The following is an 18,703-nucleotide window of genomic DNA, read 5'->3' on the forward strand; positions in this document are numbered from 1 at the left end:
CCAATGCATGTTTGCTCTTCTGTTGGCTTTTAAGGCAAAACTGAAGGGGTTTGGTAAAACTGGAAGGTTTTGATAACCACATGTAAAGCTTGTCAAAATGAATTGGTAAATTTAATTAAATTCAGAAGGCACAACACTATAGGTGATTTTTCTGGCTAATTTCCAATGTATCAGTGCTCTCTTATGGAAGCAAGGTTTATGGTAGCTGGCTGTTGGTTCACAACCTAAAGCAAAACTTTGAAAGAGTCTTTCAGTTACTCAGCCATGCCACCATATCTAGACGGCATGGAAATGCGCAGCTAGACAAGGTACTTGGTGTTGGGTTAGTAGATCACACAGGTTGAGGTTTTGTGGTTGCCCAGTTAAAAGGGCATTATTGAAATACTCTTCATCTTGAGCTCTTTCTGCCTGCCCTAGGAAGAAAAGTTGGTTAGCACCACTGGTAGCACCACTGTTGCTGGACTTGTGGTCAAGTAAAAAGACAACAACCCTACTGAGTTCTCTTGGGAGAAGGAAGAAGCTAGGTTAAAAATTCCAAAATGTGGTTCCACATGAAATTTAAAGTAGTTTTTTCTAATTCTGTGAAGAAAGTCAATGGTAGCTTGATGGGGATAGCATTGAATCTATAAATTACCTTGGGCAGTATGGCCATTTTCACGATATTGATTCTTCCTATCCATGAGCATGGAATGTTCTTCCATTTGCTTGTGTCCTCTCTTATTTTCTTAAGTAGTGGTTTGTAGTTCTCCTTGAAGAGGTCTTTCGCATCCCTTGTAGATTGTATTCCTAGGTATTTTATTCTCTTTGTAGTAATTGTGAATGGGAGTTCACTCATGATTTAGGTCTCTGTTTGTCTATTATTGGTGTATAGGAATGCTTGTAGTTTTTGCACATTGATTTTGTATCCTGAGACTTTGCTGAAGTTGCTTATCAGCTTGAGGAGATTTAGGGCTGAGACAATGGGGTTTTCCTTTTTTTTTTCTGTTGCCCAGACTGGAGTGCAGTGGCACAATCTCAGCTCACTGCAACCTCCGCCTCCTGGGTTCACGCCATTCTCCTGCCTCAGCCTCCTGAGTGGGTTTTCTAAATAGACAATCATGTCATCTGCAAACAGACAATATGACTTCCTCTCTTCCTATTTATTTGAATACCCTTTATTTTTTTTCTCTTGCCTGATTGCGCTGGCCAGAACTTCCAATACTATGTTGAATAGGAGAGAGGGCATCCTTGTCTTGTGCCAGTTTTCAAAGGGAATGCTTCCAGCTTTTGCCCATTCAGTGTGATATTGGCTGTGGGTTTGTCATAAATAGCTCTTATTATTTTGAGATACATTCCATCAATACCTAGTTCACTGAGCTTTTTTAGCATGAAGGGGTGTTGAATTTTATCGAAGGCCTTTATCTGTTGAGATAATCATGAGGTTTTTGTCATTGGTTCTGTTTATGTGATGGATTATGTTTATTGATTTGCGTATGTTGAACCAGCCTTGCATCCCAGGGATGAAGCCAGCTTGATCTTGGTGGATAAGCTTTTTGATGTGCTGCTGGATTCGGTTTGCCAGTATCTTACTGAGGATTTTCAAATCAATGTTCATCAGGGATATAGGCCTGAAAGTTTCTTTTTTTGTTGTGTCTCTGCCAGGTTTTGGTATCAAGATGAGTTAGGGAGGAGTCTCTCTTTCTATTGTTTGGAACAGTTTCAGAAGGAATGGTACGGGCTCCTGTTTGTACCTCTGGTAGAATTCAGCTATGAATCCATCTGGTTCTGGGGTTTTTTTAGTTGGTAGGCTATTAATTACTGCCTCAATTTCAGAACTTGTTATTGGTCTATTCAGGGATTCTACTTCTTCCTGGTTTAGTCTTGGGAGGGTGTATGTGTCCAGGAATGTATCCATTTCTTCTAGATTTTCTATTTTATTTGCATAGAGGTGTTTATTGTCTGATGGTAGTTTGTATTTCTGTGGGATCAGTGGTGATATCCCATTTACCATTTTTTATTGTGTCTATTTGATTCTTCTCTCTTTTCCTCTTTATCAGTCTGGCTAGTGGTCTGTTTTGTTAATCTTTTAAAAAAAAAAACAGCTCCTGGATTCATTGATTTTTTTGAAGGGGTTTTCGTGTCTCTATCCCAAAAAAGAGCCTTTATAGCCAAGACAATCCTAAGCAAAAAGAACAAAGCTGGAGACATCATGCCACCTGACTTCGAACTATACTACAATGCTACAGTAATCAAAACAGTGTGGTACTGGTGCCAAAACAGACATACAGACCACTGGAACAGAACAGTGGCCTCAGAAATAACGCTGCATATCTACAACCATCTGATATTTGACAAACCTGACAAAAGCAAGCAATGGGGAAAGGATTCCCTATTTAACAAACGGTGTTGAGAAAACTGGCTAGCCATATGCAGAAAACTGAAACTGGACCCTTTCCTTACACCTTATACAAAAATTAACTCGAGATGGATTAAAGACTTAAACGTAAGACCTAAAACCATAAAAACCCTAGAAGAAAACTTAGGCAATACCATTCAGGACATAGGCATGGGCAAAGACTTCATGACTAAAACACCAAAAGCAATGGCAACAAAAGCCAAAATTGACAAATGGGATCCAATTAAACTAAAGAGCTTCTGCACAGCAAAAGAAACTATCAGAGTGAACAGGCAATCTACAGAATGGGAGAAAATTTTTGCAATCTGTCCATCTAACAAAGGGCTAATATCCAGAATCTACAAGGAACTCAAACAAATTTATAAGAAAAAACCCCATCAAAAAGTAGGCAAAGGATATAAACAGACAATTATCAAAAGAAGACATTTATGTGGCCAACAAACATATGAAAAAAGGCTCAACATCACTGGCCATCAGAGAAATGCAAATCAAAACCACAATGAGATACCATCTCACACCAGTTAGAATGGCGATTATTAAAAAGTCAGGAAACAACAGATCCTAGTGAGGATGTGGAGATAGGAACGCTTTTACACTGTTGGTGGGAGTGTAAACTAGTTCAACCATTGTGGAAGACAGTGTGGCAATTCCTCAAGGATCTAGAACCAGAAATACCATTTGACCCAGCCATCCCATTACTGGGTATATACCCAGAGGATTATAAATCATTCTACTATAAAGACACATGCACACATATGTTTACTGCAGCACTATTCACAATAGCAAAGACTTGGAACCATCCCAAATGCCTGTCGACGATAGGCAGGATAAAGAAAATATGGCACATATACACCATGGAATACTATGCAGCCATAAAAAGGATGAGTTCATGTCCTTTGCAGGGACTGCATCTTCTCTCATAAGTGGGATTGAACAATGAGAACACATGGACACAGGGAGGGGAACATCACACACCCAGGACTGCCAGGGGGTCGGGGGCTAGGGGAGGGATAGCATTAGGAAAAATACTTAATGTAGATGATGTGTTGATGGGTGCAGCAAACCACCATGGCACGTGTATACCTATACAACAAACCTGCATGTTCTGCACATGTATCCCAGAACTTAAAGTGTGATTAAAAAAAAAAAACAAAACATGATGACTTTGAACAGACCTTTTCCGTAAAAGGTGACATTCAGTAATTGCATTGTTTGTAACTCAAAGGATAAATGTTTGAGGGAATTGAAACCCCATTCTCTGTGATATGCTCATTCCACATTGCATGCCTGTATCAAAACATCTCATGTACCCCATGAATATATGCATTTACTATGTGGCCACAAAAAATTTTTTAAATAATTTTGGAAGTTTTTTAAAAAGTTGACATTCAAACCCACTGCTTAAAAAGATTTACAAATAAATTCTTCTGAATTAAACCTCAGAAAAAATAATTCCAAAGTGTGGTTAACAGAGCAAATCCTGTCTCTAATTAATTAATTAATTAAAATTCCAAAATACACCATGGGTTTTGTGTTCACCTACCGGGAAAAAAAAAAAATCATCCACCATAAACTGAGATCATTCCGGTGTGGCATATACAGGAACAAATGAGATAAAAATCATGGGTCCAGGGCTTAAATGTGTAGGATAAGAAGTTAGCTCAAAGTGTGCCAATTATCTAGGCCTAAGTCTACAGTGAGACAATTGTCCTTGTGGTACCAACTTGAGAAGAAAAATGAGATACGACATTTCCTATAAATGATTACTTGAACCTGTTCTGTTCTTTAATATTTTAAAAGGAAGGGGAAAACAGTTAATGAACACTAGCATGGATCTATCTCTTTAGGGCCTAAATCAATCACTTAGTGTTTAGTGAGCCTCTGCCTAATGCTTCCCCAACATCCTAGGCTTAATCCAAGAAGAGTGTAATACACCACCCCTGCTCTTATAAGCTCCAGTGCAGTTAAAACCCTCTTGTGTCCTGGATTGCTCCTATCTTTTCATCCAAGCCACCTGTCCTTTCTCATTCTTTTCTCTGTGAGGAGTCAGAATGGGAGTTGCTGTCCCAGATACTTTTGGTTCACAACCACCTCTGGGTGCAGACATACTAGTGCTACTCAAAGTGTGCATCGTGAACTAGCAGGTTCAGCATCACCCAGGAGCTTCCCAAAATTGCAGAATGTTGGCCCCTACCCCAGATCTCTGGAGCCAGAATCTCTGGGAGCCCATGCTGCATTTTAAGGAAATCCTAAAGGATCTGGAGAAATTTGAGAAGCACTGATCTACAGTAGTCTTGTCAAAAATTATTCATCTACTACATTGCGTTGTCATATATTTTTCTCATATTATTTGACTTTGTATGTGTTTTTCTCATCTCTCCAAAGTGGACTGTAAGCTACTTGGGGGCAGGTGCTGAGTTTCTATGTTTCTTTTAATTAATTCCTAAAATCCCAAATGCAATGTGTTACAGGGAATAAATGATAGATAAATATATGATTGACTAATTAAATGTACTAGTTCAGTTCTTTTATTCCATAGACATTTCTTTATTTCTGTTATCTTTTACTATCGTATACCTCTTCCCTTTCATGTCATTTTCATGTTCTACTCCAAGGATTCTTGCTTCTAGAGCATCACTGTTCAACAGAAACATATTGCAAACCCACATGGGTAATTTTAAATTTTCCTAGTAGCCGCATTTTAAAAAGTAAAAACAAGTGAGAAGAATTTTAATGATTATTCAATTTCACATATCTAAAATATTATTTTAACATGCAATCAGTATAAAACATGACAGTTTGCATTCTTTATATTTTTGTACAAAGTATTTAAAACCTGGTGGTAATGTAATGTATACTTATAGCATATTACGAATCAGAGCAGCCACATTCCAAGCACTCAGTAGCAACACCTGACTCGTGCCTTCCATATGGGGCAGCATAGCTCTAGAGACTATTCCTGGATAAACAGCAAAGGTGCCTGAAACTCCTGAAATAAAATGCCAGATTACATGTGTGTGATTACAGCATTGTTCTGGTGAGACAAGACATAGAACCTATCAGGTTCTCAAAAGGGTTTGCTCCCTCACCGCCACCATAGTCCTCTCAAAATACCCTAAGATATACAGGATTTTAGCCTCTGGAATGAGCCATTTCTTTTGACCCATTTTTTTCTACTTGCCAGTTCTATTTACATTCTCTATCCAAGACTAACTCAGTCTGTTATTAAACAGTTGTGAATTTAACTTATTCCTTTAAAATAGCACCTAGAGAGTGTTTAGGGTATTGACTTGCTTTCATAGAAGATAACCTCAAACCCTACCACAGTTAGTAGTTACAATAACCAAAATAAAATAGCAGTATATTAGGCCTTTTTCTTATGGTAATTCACAAGAAACAAATTATACACCATGGCCATGGTGCACACATGGTATTCGGGAGGGTCAGTGGTTAATCATGGCATGAATAATTTTATTCCTTCTTGTTCTCCTATTGGATTAACTCCCCAAATAATTTCTTAACATGGGCTAACCACCTATATTCTACAGTGGCTAAAATAAATATTTTAGTATACTTTGTGGTTTTCCAAGATTTTTTTTTTTAATTTTAAGTTCTGGGGTACATGTACAGGATGTGCAGTTTACGTAGGTAAACGTGTGCCATGGTGGTTTACTGTACCTATCAACCCATTAGATAAGATTTTTAAAGACCCCCTCATGGTGATATGGAGAAGGAGAGCCAGTTGTTTCAAACACAGCTGCAATAGCATTGACATGATGCGCCAATCCGAACAAGATCCTCCTTTGGTTTTGCTTTCTCTTAAAGATTTCTTGAGGTCTACAAAGAAATTATCTTTGTTAAATCTTTCTGGTTTTGCTATTGTTTTTTCGCGCAACAGTATCACTCTTAAACATTGTGACTCAACTCCTGGTGAGAACCACTGTTGCTGATCTTCCACCATACAGTAGCCCCTTTGAAAACACTCAGGAACGACTAATTGTATGATTTGTGCATTTTATTATTTATTATTATTTGGATGTGTAATTGTTATATGGGTGCATTAAGCATATCTAAGGTTTTAGTCATATAAACCACATTATTTTACTGTGACCAGAATAAAATTACTTTGTAGCTTTCATAATACAAATGGAAAAAATCATCCCCAGAATTATTATGGTTTTCCTAACCCAGTTACCTTTCTTTAAAATATAAGAGCTGGGCTGGCGAGGTGGCGCATGCCTGTAATCCCAGCACTTTGGGACCTTGAGGCAGGCCGATCACTTGAGGCCAGCAGTTTGAGACCAGCCTGGCCAACACGGCAAAACCCCGTCTCTACTAAAAATACAAAAAAATTAGCCAGGCACAGTGGCTCAATACCTATAATCCCAACTACTCCAGAGGCTGAGACCGGAGGATCGCTTGAGCCCAGGAGGCGGAGGTTGCAGAGAGCTGAGATCATGCCACTGCACTCCAACCTGGGTGACAGGGCGAGACCCTGTCTCAAGATAAAATAAAATGGCTGTTTGGAATCAGGGAAATATTTAAATTTCAATCTTACAAGCATTTTCCACTCTTTCTTGTTCATGCAATCAAAGAAGGAGGACAAAATTCACTATGAAAACAATAACAAAAATTGAGACGTATTGATACTGAAGTCCGGCTATGCATAACACTCATCTCAACATGTATCCAGCTTTAAATGACAAATACTGAAACATGTAAATTTTGAGGATAATGGATTAACTATGCCAATATCAAGTATTTTATGTTGATTGGTCTCCTTACCACCAAGGTAATGAAGAAGCTTTGAAAGTGACATCTTACTATTCATTTGATCTCCAGAAAAAAAGAAACCGACTTCAGTTACTTTTAAGATTGTTAATGTTTCTTTCTTGGCATCGTTTCACTTTTTACTATGATGTAACCTCTAACAGCATCCTTTTTCCTTCTCAGCACTGTGATAAATACTAAAAAGTTGGCCTTTTCTCCCCTACAGACGCTTGAAAAATTCAAAACTATGGGAACCTTGTAAAACAAGGTTTTAAAATTTCTTGGTTTAGTCACTTTCACAAATCCCTGGGCTCATTCCTGTGATGTAATATCCCCTCAGTATTAAGGCATTCTCTAGGTTCTTCTTTTAACTGATGTCTCTTAAGGAAAAGAAAAGGATATTGACACATGAATACTGTTCTAAAACCACTGCTTGCACAGTATGGTGTGATGGAGGTATACCTGATCTAAGATTACAAGAAAAAATGAAATGCAGCGTATCATTTATCCTTAAACAACAAAAATGGGGGAGATCTTCAAAGAGTTTGTGGACCTGTTTTATACACACGCTATTTCTAGAAGTATTTAAACATGCTCACTTCCAAATAACTGGGCCCATGTCTCAATTAGTAGCTGCATTTTCTTCTTTATTTCCTCTTTGACTCTATTTCCCCGACAGTCTGCTTTTTTCTTTTTCTTCTCTGAGAACTAGGAGACCCACTGATCCCCTGGAATTATCTTCTGGCACATCTTAAAGTTCAGAACTGGTTATGCAGTATCTCTTGTTTTTGTTGTTGTTTGTTTTTTGGGGTTTTTTGTTTGCTTTTGTTTGTTTTTGAGACAGAGTCTCACTCTTGTCGCCCAGGCTGGAGTGCAATGTCGTGATCTCAGCTCACTGCAACCTCGGCCTCCCAGGCTCCAGCGATTCTCCTGCCTCAGCCTCCCATATGCAGTGTCTCTTTGGGTGCTGCGGTTGCAATTTTCAAGTCAGGCACTCCCGGGGTGATAGAAAAATGTACGTACAACAAAAAACGTACTTAATGGATTCCCATGGGACCCAAAATGTTTATTTTTGAAGATAAAATAAACACATGATGTGGTATCTTTTAGCTAAAATTCTTCTAAGGGAAGCCTCTGTTAACATATCTGTAAAAAGAGAGTGGATTCGTGTTCTTATTTGATGACACAGGAAGGATTTTTCATTCTATCTCATCATTCTGATATAGAACCTTTCTTCTTGTTCTACTAATTTATACACGTATTTCTGTAACAGACCCAATGCTTTTATGCGTTTTTCTTCAGATAAGTCAGCAAATACATAGAATGAGACAGAGCAGTAAAGAACATCAAGTTTCTGTCAAAACAGTTCATAAATATTCAGTGGAGTTCTGCAATATGTAGGAAGTTATGAAGATGGCATTAAGATACCGGTAAATCCAAAGAAAACCTATGCTAATCAAGCTATCATATCTTATTATATTTTATTCTCACTTTATTATCCTTCAATAATATAAATGTGACCCCCCCCCCCCAAAAAAAAAAAAAAAAAAAAACTACAAATCCTGACCTGCTGTGGTGAGATAGAACTTCCACCTGATCCTGGCTCAGGATTTTCTAACCAGGATGTCAGGGTCTCTTGCTAGATCTGAAGGCCTCACCTGGGAATTTAGTTTCCAAGCCACTTACCACAAACAGAGTCCTCTCTCAGGAATGACCTTTTATTCAGATATTGCTAGCACTCCCTAAGGGAGTGGGGCCTGGATGCAGAAGGACTCCTGAGAAAGAGATTAACTAAGAGCCCTTGTGGTAACCTCAATGCCCTCAAAGTATTTTTTAATATCAGCCTTACAAAAGGTTTATGACATTCTACCTTAAAGAGTAGGTTTTAAATGACCCTTTCTATTGATAAAAATCAACTTTATATTGTTCCTAAGACTGAAATATTCTAAAAGAAAGAAATATCTTGAAAATAGATGTATGGCCTTTCTTTATCTAAGCATTCTCTTAATAACTTACAAGATCACTGCCTGCTCCTCATCTGCACCAAACCCCTTCAATCAAAGAAGCACTGAATTCAATGAGTTGCACTGTTAGTACATCACTGTAGTTAAAAAGTATTGCTCACTCCAGGGGAGCAAGCAAAGGCTATTGACATGCTTGCTTGATGTATGAAAAGACAAATTAGCCCCCCCATCCTATCTACCAGCAGGGTACAATGACCTGACATGGAAAAGTCAACTCAAACCACTGTATAATATATTTACATTTTTTTCCGGGAAACTTCAGAGTTACCAAATCAGCTGTGTCTAGTGTGCAAATTACATGCAAGCTAACAGAATGTGAAATAAATTTGACAAAGGCTGTGTGGTTTAGCTTGACTATAGGATATTCTGGATGGCACTAGTGACTATGGCTGGTCCTGGAGGAATCTATGGTAACATTGGGCAGGGAAAGGCAGGAAAAAAAGAGTTTAAACAAAATGCTGTTTCTGGATGTGATTATTTATTACTTGTTGCCTATCTATCTGCTTCCCCTGATGCATTCTCAGCTGTTCTGTAATACACTAAGCAACGTGAGACAGTAAGTTCTCTTCCAGAGTCATTCAGCTGGAGTAAAGTTAGACCAAGTGGGTGAAGTTGGAAACAGTCATGCTTCCTTCTTCTTCTGCTACTAGAGAAACAATTCAAAGATCAATGGGTCTGTTATCTTGAGTTTCATAAACAGAACATGGATTTTTGAAGTTCTCAATCAGAAGAACACATTATTGGAGGGGGGAAAGCTCTACTTTTCCATTCGATCATAATTAAGGATTGAAGACAGGACCAATAATTAATATAAAATGAAATTTCTCTAAATTTCTACTATTGGTGATTTGAAGGGATAGTTAAGAAGTATTAATTTTTATGGAACTATGTTACAGTTCAAATAATGAAGACAAAAGCGTGTGAACACTGGAAACTAACCAGTTAAACAGAGTTTTGCCGTAGATTGGAAACAAGTGGGTTATGAAAGACGGACACTATTCTCTTAAAGAGTTTCTTAAAACCTGTCCCTTCCCGGCACTTATACAATCCCATCCTCAGCTAAACTCAAGGACTTACTGCAAATAAATAGATTATGATGCTATATTATAATACATTTTAAGGAATAAATAATGTTATTATTACAATGCCATTATAGTAACATAAAAGAACCAACTTAAACTTTTCCAAATCAAGTACAAGTAAAAGAAATTTTTTTTCAGGCGCAAATATCCATTCTTTATTCATTCAACAAAATGTTTATAATATACCTACTAAACATAATAGACTAGTCCTAGCTCTCAGCAGGCACATGTTTTGGAAGAGGTGGTAACAGAAGATTTAAAGGTACCTAATTAGCATTGGATTGGAGCTCTATTTATTTTTCCAACCTGAAGCTAACATGAAGTAATGTCTGTTCATCAAGCAAAAAATTCTCCGTCTTGCTGTCTGTAGTCTATTTTGAGGCACAGAATTTAGTAGCAGGAAACATGAGTTCTAGTCTGTCTCACCTGGTGAGTATCCATAAGAGAGAGAAAAAAAAAATCAGACAAGGGTTTAGTGGGAAAAGTGGTGGACTGAGAATTAGACAGTTGGGCTTACAGCCCTGTTTCTACCACTAAACAGCTGGGTAAACTTGAACATGCATTTTAACTTCTCGGGACTGTAGGGCTTTTCCCCATTAAATAAGGAGGTATTAATAGATGGTTTTTAAGGTGTCTTCTGGCTCTAAAATTTAAATGAAATGAAGTCAAAGCAGTATGAGGAATGTTGAAAGTGTTAGATACATGTAAGATGTGATGATAACGATGATGATGACTCAGGTGCATATATAAGTTGACCTTTGTCTAATCCTACCTCTGTTTTGGTTTAGTACACCTCCTTTAGTGCCTCCTTTTGGCCAAAGAGTTCAATGGCAAAGCATCTCCAGCTCCAGGGGATTGGCAGGCTGCCTGCCCTCAGCCTCCTCCCTTCATGGTGTTCAGTGTTCTTTCCTGAATAAAGCAAGGCTGAAGCACAGGGGAACTCAGAGGTCTCTGCTTAGCCTCTATGGCTGCCAGTGCTACTACCTGAGAGGTAATAGGTCAAGTGGGCTCTGAACCAAATTCTGTTTCCACCCTTGGCCTTTTCCAGTATTCAGGTTCTTTTGTAAACTGGACATGATCATACCAGTTCAAAAGATTGTTACGAGGATTAATCAAAGCAAAGCACAAAAATTAGTACTTTTTGCACATAGTAGATAACTGCCAGTATTGTTATTGTTAAGGCTGAAAGCATGTATCACCCCCTGCTGACTAAAATGATGTGCCAAAGTGGGACACAAAATTACACAATAATATACATTTCTTCATGTCATTCATCCTGATCCACCAAACAGCAACAACAACAAGACATGTTTTTGGTGCTTATTTCTCACAAAGTGATTTCTTCTGCATAGTTTCACTAGAGGTTCAAAATTAGGCTGAGAGGCAGGTAGACCAAGTCTTGTCTTCTTCCCAGCTCTCAGGGCCACAGCCTGGCACCATTCCCAAGGAACACAACTCCAGGGGAGCATCCATGTGGAAGTCACTGTGAATGGTTCTCCTAGGGCCCTGCAGAGCAGCAATGCTGCCACTTTTAGAAGAGGAAACTGAAGTCCAGGGAGGTTAAATTAATTGTCCAAGGTCACACAACTGAGGAGGAAGATTCTGGTCTTGAAGTCAGGTTATGAGTCCAAGTAGTGGGGCATTCCTCCACACTGTGCGGCCTTAACTACAGTATACATATAACCACTGTGATAGTGTCAAACTCCCAGTGCCCACCTCGCCCTCATCATTAAGCTTTGAGGTATGTTGGTGGGAAATCCCATGAGGCCACAGGGAGAAAAAGTCCTCACCGTGCCCTAGTGCTCTGTGGCACATCAAGACTCAGTCTTGCCCTAGATGTGCCATACTCCGGACATTATTGTATAGGAAGGAAGTATCTGCACATCCAAGCAAATCAGGATGTGGAGAGAGTGGCCTATTTCTGCTCTCTATAAGACTGGCTTACATGAATATTCAATAACCAGCTCCCCTAAAAAAATCTATTTTATCTGCCATTTGTGTTGTCATCCTATCACAATCTATGGTCCGTGCCAAAAGGCACATTGAAGTATTAAAGGAAAAAATTAGTTTGAGAAAAGTGACAGAAATATTTATGAAAGTGCTACAATTGGACTCCATGCAAAACGAGAGTGAATTCCTCATATTCACTAATCTCCAAACAAAATAACCATCAAGAAATATTAAAACACACATTTTATTAGTTTCATTTAATTTCTTAATTGCTCAAAGTCAGTTTACCCATTTATTACTGTGTGAAGTGCTTAGAGGCAAGGCGCACATTAAAGGGATTATTTCCATGTAATCCCCCCCTCCCAGAGGGTAAGAGCTGATCACTGTGAATCCCGATTTACGCTCTGTAACAATACCAAATGGAGGAAATGGGGATTGTAAAATGATATAGTCAGTGGTTGGGTGATACAGGAGGAGAGTGCAATTTAATAGCAAGAGAAAAATGCCTAATTTTCTGTAAAAGTTATGCGAGTCTTTTTCAGGAATAGCTATTAACCAAACTGAATTTAGCCTCCTGTTTTTCTGACTATACCTATGTTAACTGATAGATGTGGAAGATCTGCAGCCTGTTAAGATGTTAATCAAATGGAGTCTGGGAGTAGATGTGATCATATTACCGGGACTTGGAATTCTGGGGACAAGAATTGCTCTGAGTATTACAGTCTCTGTGACAGTTTTTCCACCGCCAGTCTTCCCTCTTGACATGAAAGGGTGCAGGCACGCAAGTGGAATCTGGAGCGATGCTGGAAATTATCCTGGAAAGGGAAGTGAGGTAGGCAGGGGTTCTAGGTAAATATCCACCAAGAAACTTGTGACAGTCTGAAGCTCTGGCAGCTTCCATGGTACGTCATAGCTGGCCTGCAACCATTGCACTCCGGAGGACCGGGAAACCCATTAGTGACCTGGGAAAGAGCTTTTGCTTGTCCTCTTGCTGACATATCTCTCCCTGTTGTATGTACATGTAATGTAGAGCATTACCACTATTCTTAGGAGATAAAACTTAGAGCATTAGAGGAGTACAGAGGTAAGGCCAGTCCTTACCAGCAACTTCTGCCCCTTCAGACAGCGCACAACTCAGACGCAGGGGTCATGCCTGACAGCATTAAAATAGTCATTGCCTCTATTTCAGGCTGAAACAGTTCTGATATTTGATATTCATTCTCTGCCTTTAGAGTTAGCCTGATTCAAAGAGTATACAAAATAAAACATTTTTTAAAAAGCCTTCAAGGAGATTTGTACTATGTATCCTATTAGATTGAAGGCAAAACAAGCTGATTGCAGCAGAAAAAAAATATGGCTGCTTCAGACCCCAGCTGACCTCTTTTATATGGAAAATCCCTCATATGATTACAGAGCTAATGAGTAATTTTTAATGAAAACATTATGCCTTTGCATATATTTGTAAGCAGCCCTTCTTACATTTAAATTTACATGGAAATCAGATGATATGTATAAAAACACATCTTGGAAATCTGTGTATTTTAAGGAAAACACTCGACTGCTATCTCTGGCTGTTTCTATAGCTGTTCCTATCCAAAACCCAAACTTCTCAATAAGAAAACTGTAGAATTCAGTCAATCATCTGGTTGACACCAAACACGCAAGTATTTGATGATGCGTGGATAAAACAGCTGAATGCAAGGCAGACTCGTCCACATTTCACAGAATGTTTGGCTTTATGCAAACAACAACAGTGTGTGAGGGGAAAAAAAAAACTGAGCTTAACAATTGCTAAATAAATACATGTGAAAAAATCTTTCTCTTTCACCTCAAGAATTCAATTCTTAAGTATTTGAAGATGAAGAATTCTTAAGTATTTGAAGATGAAGACAGAACCAGGATTGTTTCTGGGACCTGAATGTATTTTCTTTTCTACTCAGAATCTGAATCACTGTGTTGAATTTGAAAATGGAGAAGCCTATATAATGTCTTTCCTTCCCACCCTTTCTCTCGCCCTCTAGGTGGAGCTGACAGGCAGCAGTGTCTTTGACTATGTCCACCCCGGAGATCACGTGGAGATGGCTGAGCAGCTGGGCATGAAGCTCCCCCCTGGGCGGGGTCTCCTGTCACAGGGCACTGCTGAGGACGGAGCCAGCTCAGCATCTTCCTCCTCTCAGTCGGAGACCCCCGAGCCAGGTGGGAATTGCAAACCCGATGTGTGGGTTGGTGGGCAGGACCTTTGCCAAATGAGTGTGCTCAAGTTACCCATGTGAAGAGACTATAAATAGGTCTAAGGGTATTTAACAATTCCATGCAGCTTCCAGTCCCATGCAGTAATTAAATAAGGAAGAGATCTGAAAATAAGGAGACATTTTAATAAGTATAATCCAGAGATCTAATTTCAGTTGAACAATACATGTAGAAGGTACTAGTTCTTTTAGTTGCTCTTTCAAATTACTAGAGGGAAAAGCTTCCGATTTGGAATACCCTCTTCATTTTATTGTTACCATGGCTAAATGTAATGCGTTTATTTATTATTCAGCAACATCTATGGCAGAGGCATTCCAAATAGTAGCTCGTGGAGAATTAAAAGTATCAGGGACTTGTAGAAATCTTGGTTTCTTTATTTTTTTAAAGCATCAGAAGGTACTTGAAAGATGTGAACAGATAAATTAAGGCTAAAAAGAAAACAGAAATGGCTACATTTTAAACTGCCTTTCTACCCTCAGTATTTAATTAGATCAATTGTATAGAGGAATGAACAGAGGTGACATTCCTCATTGGGATTCCTTCCAGGACTCTTATAGACTTTGCATTCAGAATGTTCCCATTTTCATTGTGTTGTACTGATGATAATTTAAGTATTAGGGGAAAATCCATTTATAAATTAAACAAAATGACTTGATATCCATCAGTCCCCTAGTTCATCAAGCTGTTCAAACACGGGGAAGATTGGCTGGTCGGCCTGGGTCTTCTGAGAGCGCTGGTAATTAGATCTGCGAAGGATTTATTCTTTGCTGATTGGGGCTTTAAATTAATTGAAGTTCCACATTTGTGGTTTTGTCCTTTTTGTACTTTTTTAGAGGAGATATTTCATATTCTTGTGTGGTGGAGTGCTTGGCCAAGCAGCAGTGGTTTAAATGTTAATTTTTCTCATGAGAAGTTTAAGATTTTTTAATGAATCAAGGCCTGATTTGAAGTGCAAAGTTGTATTTGCTTACTTGGAAAATTATTTTTTCACTCTTCAAAGATGCTTGTACTTTACTTGATCTGTTGTTTTAAAATAGATTCGTAATACAAAAGCATTTTATTAGCAAGAAAAATAGAAAAACCTATGTTAAGATTAACATTAAAATAACTCAACATACTTCGAAGACAATAATTTGGCCTGCCTAGAAGTAATCACGATATGTTTTCTCACACAGAAGGGGAAAACAAACAAACAAACAAACACATTTGACTCTTGGAAGTATTTTAAGAACCAATCCATTTTCCTCACTGAAGTTAACTGTAGTTTCTAGGGCATTCATTATTCTTAGCATTGGTGATCATCCTTCTCCAGTGAGCCCCACACATGAGAAAAGAGAATATTTAAGATTATTCTTTACCTTTTAAAAATGAAAATACTTTTGTTCAGGTGGGGAAGTGATATATTCTTATACCATAACTCACTGACTTTACTGAGCAGATATGTCAGTGAGATAACTGGAACTATTTTTTAGTCAATAGAATGTTCATATCTGGGCATATTTGAGAAACAGCACATGCAAACGGTTTTCTACTCTTTCATCCTGATGTTGGAGAACCTCTTCCTCATGACTCAAACATGCAGCATGAAAGAATTTAAGTTTCTAAGCCTTTGTATGAGGGAAGGTCTTGGAAAAGTTTGTTTCCTTGAATCACAAATGCTCAAGTTTGAAAGGATCTTCATGATCCTTTTATCCAACCTCCAACATACGCAGCCAAATCTCTACAGCAAAACCAGCAGGCAACCTTTCCAGTCTCTGCTAGATTCTGCCCTGATAGGAAGCTCATGAACTTGCAAGGCTGCCCACTCCCTTGTTGAGTAGTTCTCGTAGTTAGTTATGCCTGATATGGAGCCCAAATCTGCTTCGCTGCAACTTCCCACTGATCCAAGGTCTGCCCTCTGGGACATTTCTGATTTACTCCTTCTTCCCTATCCTAGCTTCTCATACATGTGAAGTCAATTACATCAGATCCTCCTGTCATCCTTCTCCTTTCCAGGTCAAACAGTGCTAATTCACAACCCTTATTCAATGGCGTGTTCCTAAAAGCCTCACCATCCTGCCCTGGCTGTGCTTCAGTTTGCAGAGAACCCTCTAAAAATATGGTGAAGAGAATAGCACAGCCCTCTAGATATATTCTGATTAGTGCAAAGCAGAGGAACTGTCACCTTTCTCAGGATAGGCTACTATACTTCTCTTAATGCAGCCTAAGGTTAAATTTGGTCTTCTTGGAAGCTAGATCATCCTGTCAATTCATACTGAGTTTGATGTCTCCCCAAATACATGTTGACAGTGAGACTTTGGGAGAAAAAAAAAATCCACAGCCTGTAAACCAGTTCTGCTAGAGTATCCTAGGCTAGAGTCTAAATACAACAGCAAGCCCAAATAAATATGTCAATATAAGAACTCTCATAAGTCCCATGCCTTCTATGAAGCCCTAGCATGCATAAAATAACCCTAGGTACACTAGTAGAACACAGTTCTTACAGATTATTACTTCTAGACTGTAGTAGAATATATATCTCCTTCAACTGTTAACTCTCTCCTTTAAAGGTACTCTATCATTTAACATTGAAGTGTGATTGAAAGATACTATAAATTTACTTAGGTTTCCTTCCCCTGCCTTCACCAGCCATCCTTTAGCCATCCTTGCTAGTGAGATTGAAAACTCTGCCTTCCACATCACTTGACTTGGGCTCATTAGCTACACTCGCATAAGAAGAGGCCCTCTTCCTTGATGGTGAATGTGACTCTCACCAGTAGAGAACGTTAAGCTACCTTAACCTTCAAAGTCTGCAGTGTTGGTTATTTTCTATCTGGGGCTTAAAAAAGCAATTAGATTGACTGCTCAAATACTGAAAAGCAGTGTAGGGTGCTACCTTAAATGAAATATCTTCACTAATGCAGATGATGGCTCCAAGGGAATTACTTAAAAAGTTCATGTCAGGCACTACATCACAAAGCTGCTTATGTTTCTTAAAAGCTGAAAGAATTTTAACAAGATTTCCTAATTCTTAATAACTAACATGAAGGAACATTTTTGAAGACTGTTGTTCATTGCATCATAATCTCTTAAACTCTGATAAAACACAGATTCTTTTTTAAACAGTGGTGTAATTTAGTTGGGAAAGGGATATTGATATATGGTTATTATGAAAATGAAAGGACTAGAAGGTATGGAATTTTTCAGAAGCCCTGATGTGTTCAGTGTAGCATTACTAAATGACTGAAATCTAAATAACATTTGGCATTATAATAAAAGGAAATAAGTGACTAAGCCAGCCTAAGAGGCAGTGATACTATGCCACAATAGGAATTCTGTCTCTTTGAACTGCCAGCCCTGAGATTGTCTTGTCCTGACTCAGCCTCAGGATAATGGAGGAGAAAAAAAGATCCATTGATTGTACAGCACACCCAAATAAATATTTTCTATGTATGCACATTTTTTAACAGTTTAGTCAATGTATTATCTCAGAGAAATCTTAAGTCAGGCAAAAGATAAATGAGTGGCCTTGTTTAAAATGTTATAAAGTCCGAGAGTGCCTATTTAGGGGTTGATTGGAACATTTTGGAAGAGACTGCCCTTTGCTGTCCTGCAGGCTCCCGCAGTATGAGGAGCACAGAACCTCTGACCAATGGCATTTGGAGGGTTTTCTTTTTGCAGATCTACTTGTGCCTTTTCATTATTACTCTTAATGATTCTGCCATCTTGGGATTATGAGTACTATCCTCATCTTTTTCTTAAATTTCAGTGCCATGCCTTTTAAATGCTTAGTAAACAAACAGAAAAGCAGCTCTCAAGAAATCCTGGAGGAACTTTAAAACTCTTCCTATGTTGAAGGCAAATAGTAATATTCTCTATATTAGGCTGTAAAAGTGTTGTGTTTTACTCCTTCTTCCTTCTTAGTAAACAGCTTTATTTTTTCCAATTATAAAATTAATTCAGGCCCATTGTGAAAAATTCAGAGAATTCAGGGAAAAAGGAGTAAAGACCACCACCATCCCACTATCTAGAAATAACCATTATTCATATATATGCACTACGTACCCTCCTAGATTTAGTTTCTGTTCCTGTGTATGTAGGTATGTATGTGTTTGGTGGGGTTTTTTGTATTTCTTTCTAAAATAAGATTGTAATGTATATACTTCTGGTAACTAGCTTTTTCATTTTCATGTTTCTCTAAGATAAAATTCCCTTTCTGTCTCCAGTGGTTTGCTTCCCACCAGCGAGTGATC

General features: G+C 38.4%; 1 protein-coding gene across 14 annotated transcripts in view; it reads left to right on the forward strand.

Annotated features, from left to right (window-relative positions):
• Nucleotides 1-18,703, forward strand: part of NPAS3 (neuronal PAS domain protein 3) — an 868,305-nt gene that overhangs the window by 727,413 nt on the left and 122,189 nt on the right. For all 14 annotated transcript variants that reach the window (XM_009427633.5, XM_054666461.2, XM_054666466.2 and 11 more), the window contains one exon: nt 14,243-14,417. In XM_009427633.5, coding sequence (XP_009425908.4) covers nt 14,243-14,417 — 175 coding nt within the window. The remainder of the gene's footprint in view (nt 1-14,242; nt 14,418-18,703) is intronic.

The sequence above is a fragment of the Pan troglodytes genome, chromosome 15 (assembly GCF_028858775.2).
Source record: "Pan troglodytes isolate AG18354 chromosome 15, NHGRI_mPanTro3-v2.0_pri, whole genome shotgun sequence".
Classification (NCBI taxonomy): domain Eukaryota; kingdom Metazoa; phylum Chordata; class Mammalia; order Primates; family Hominidae; genus Pan; species Pan troglodytes.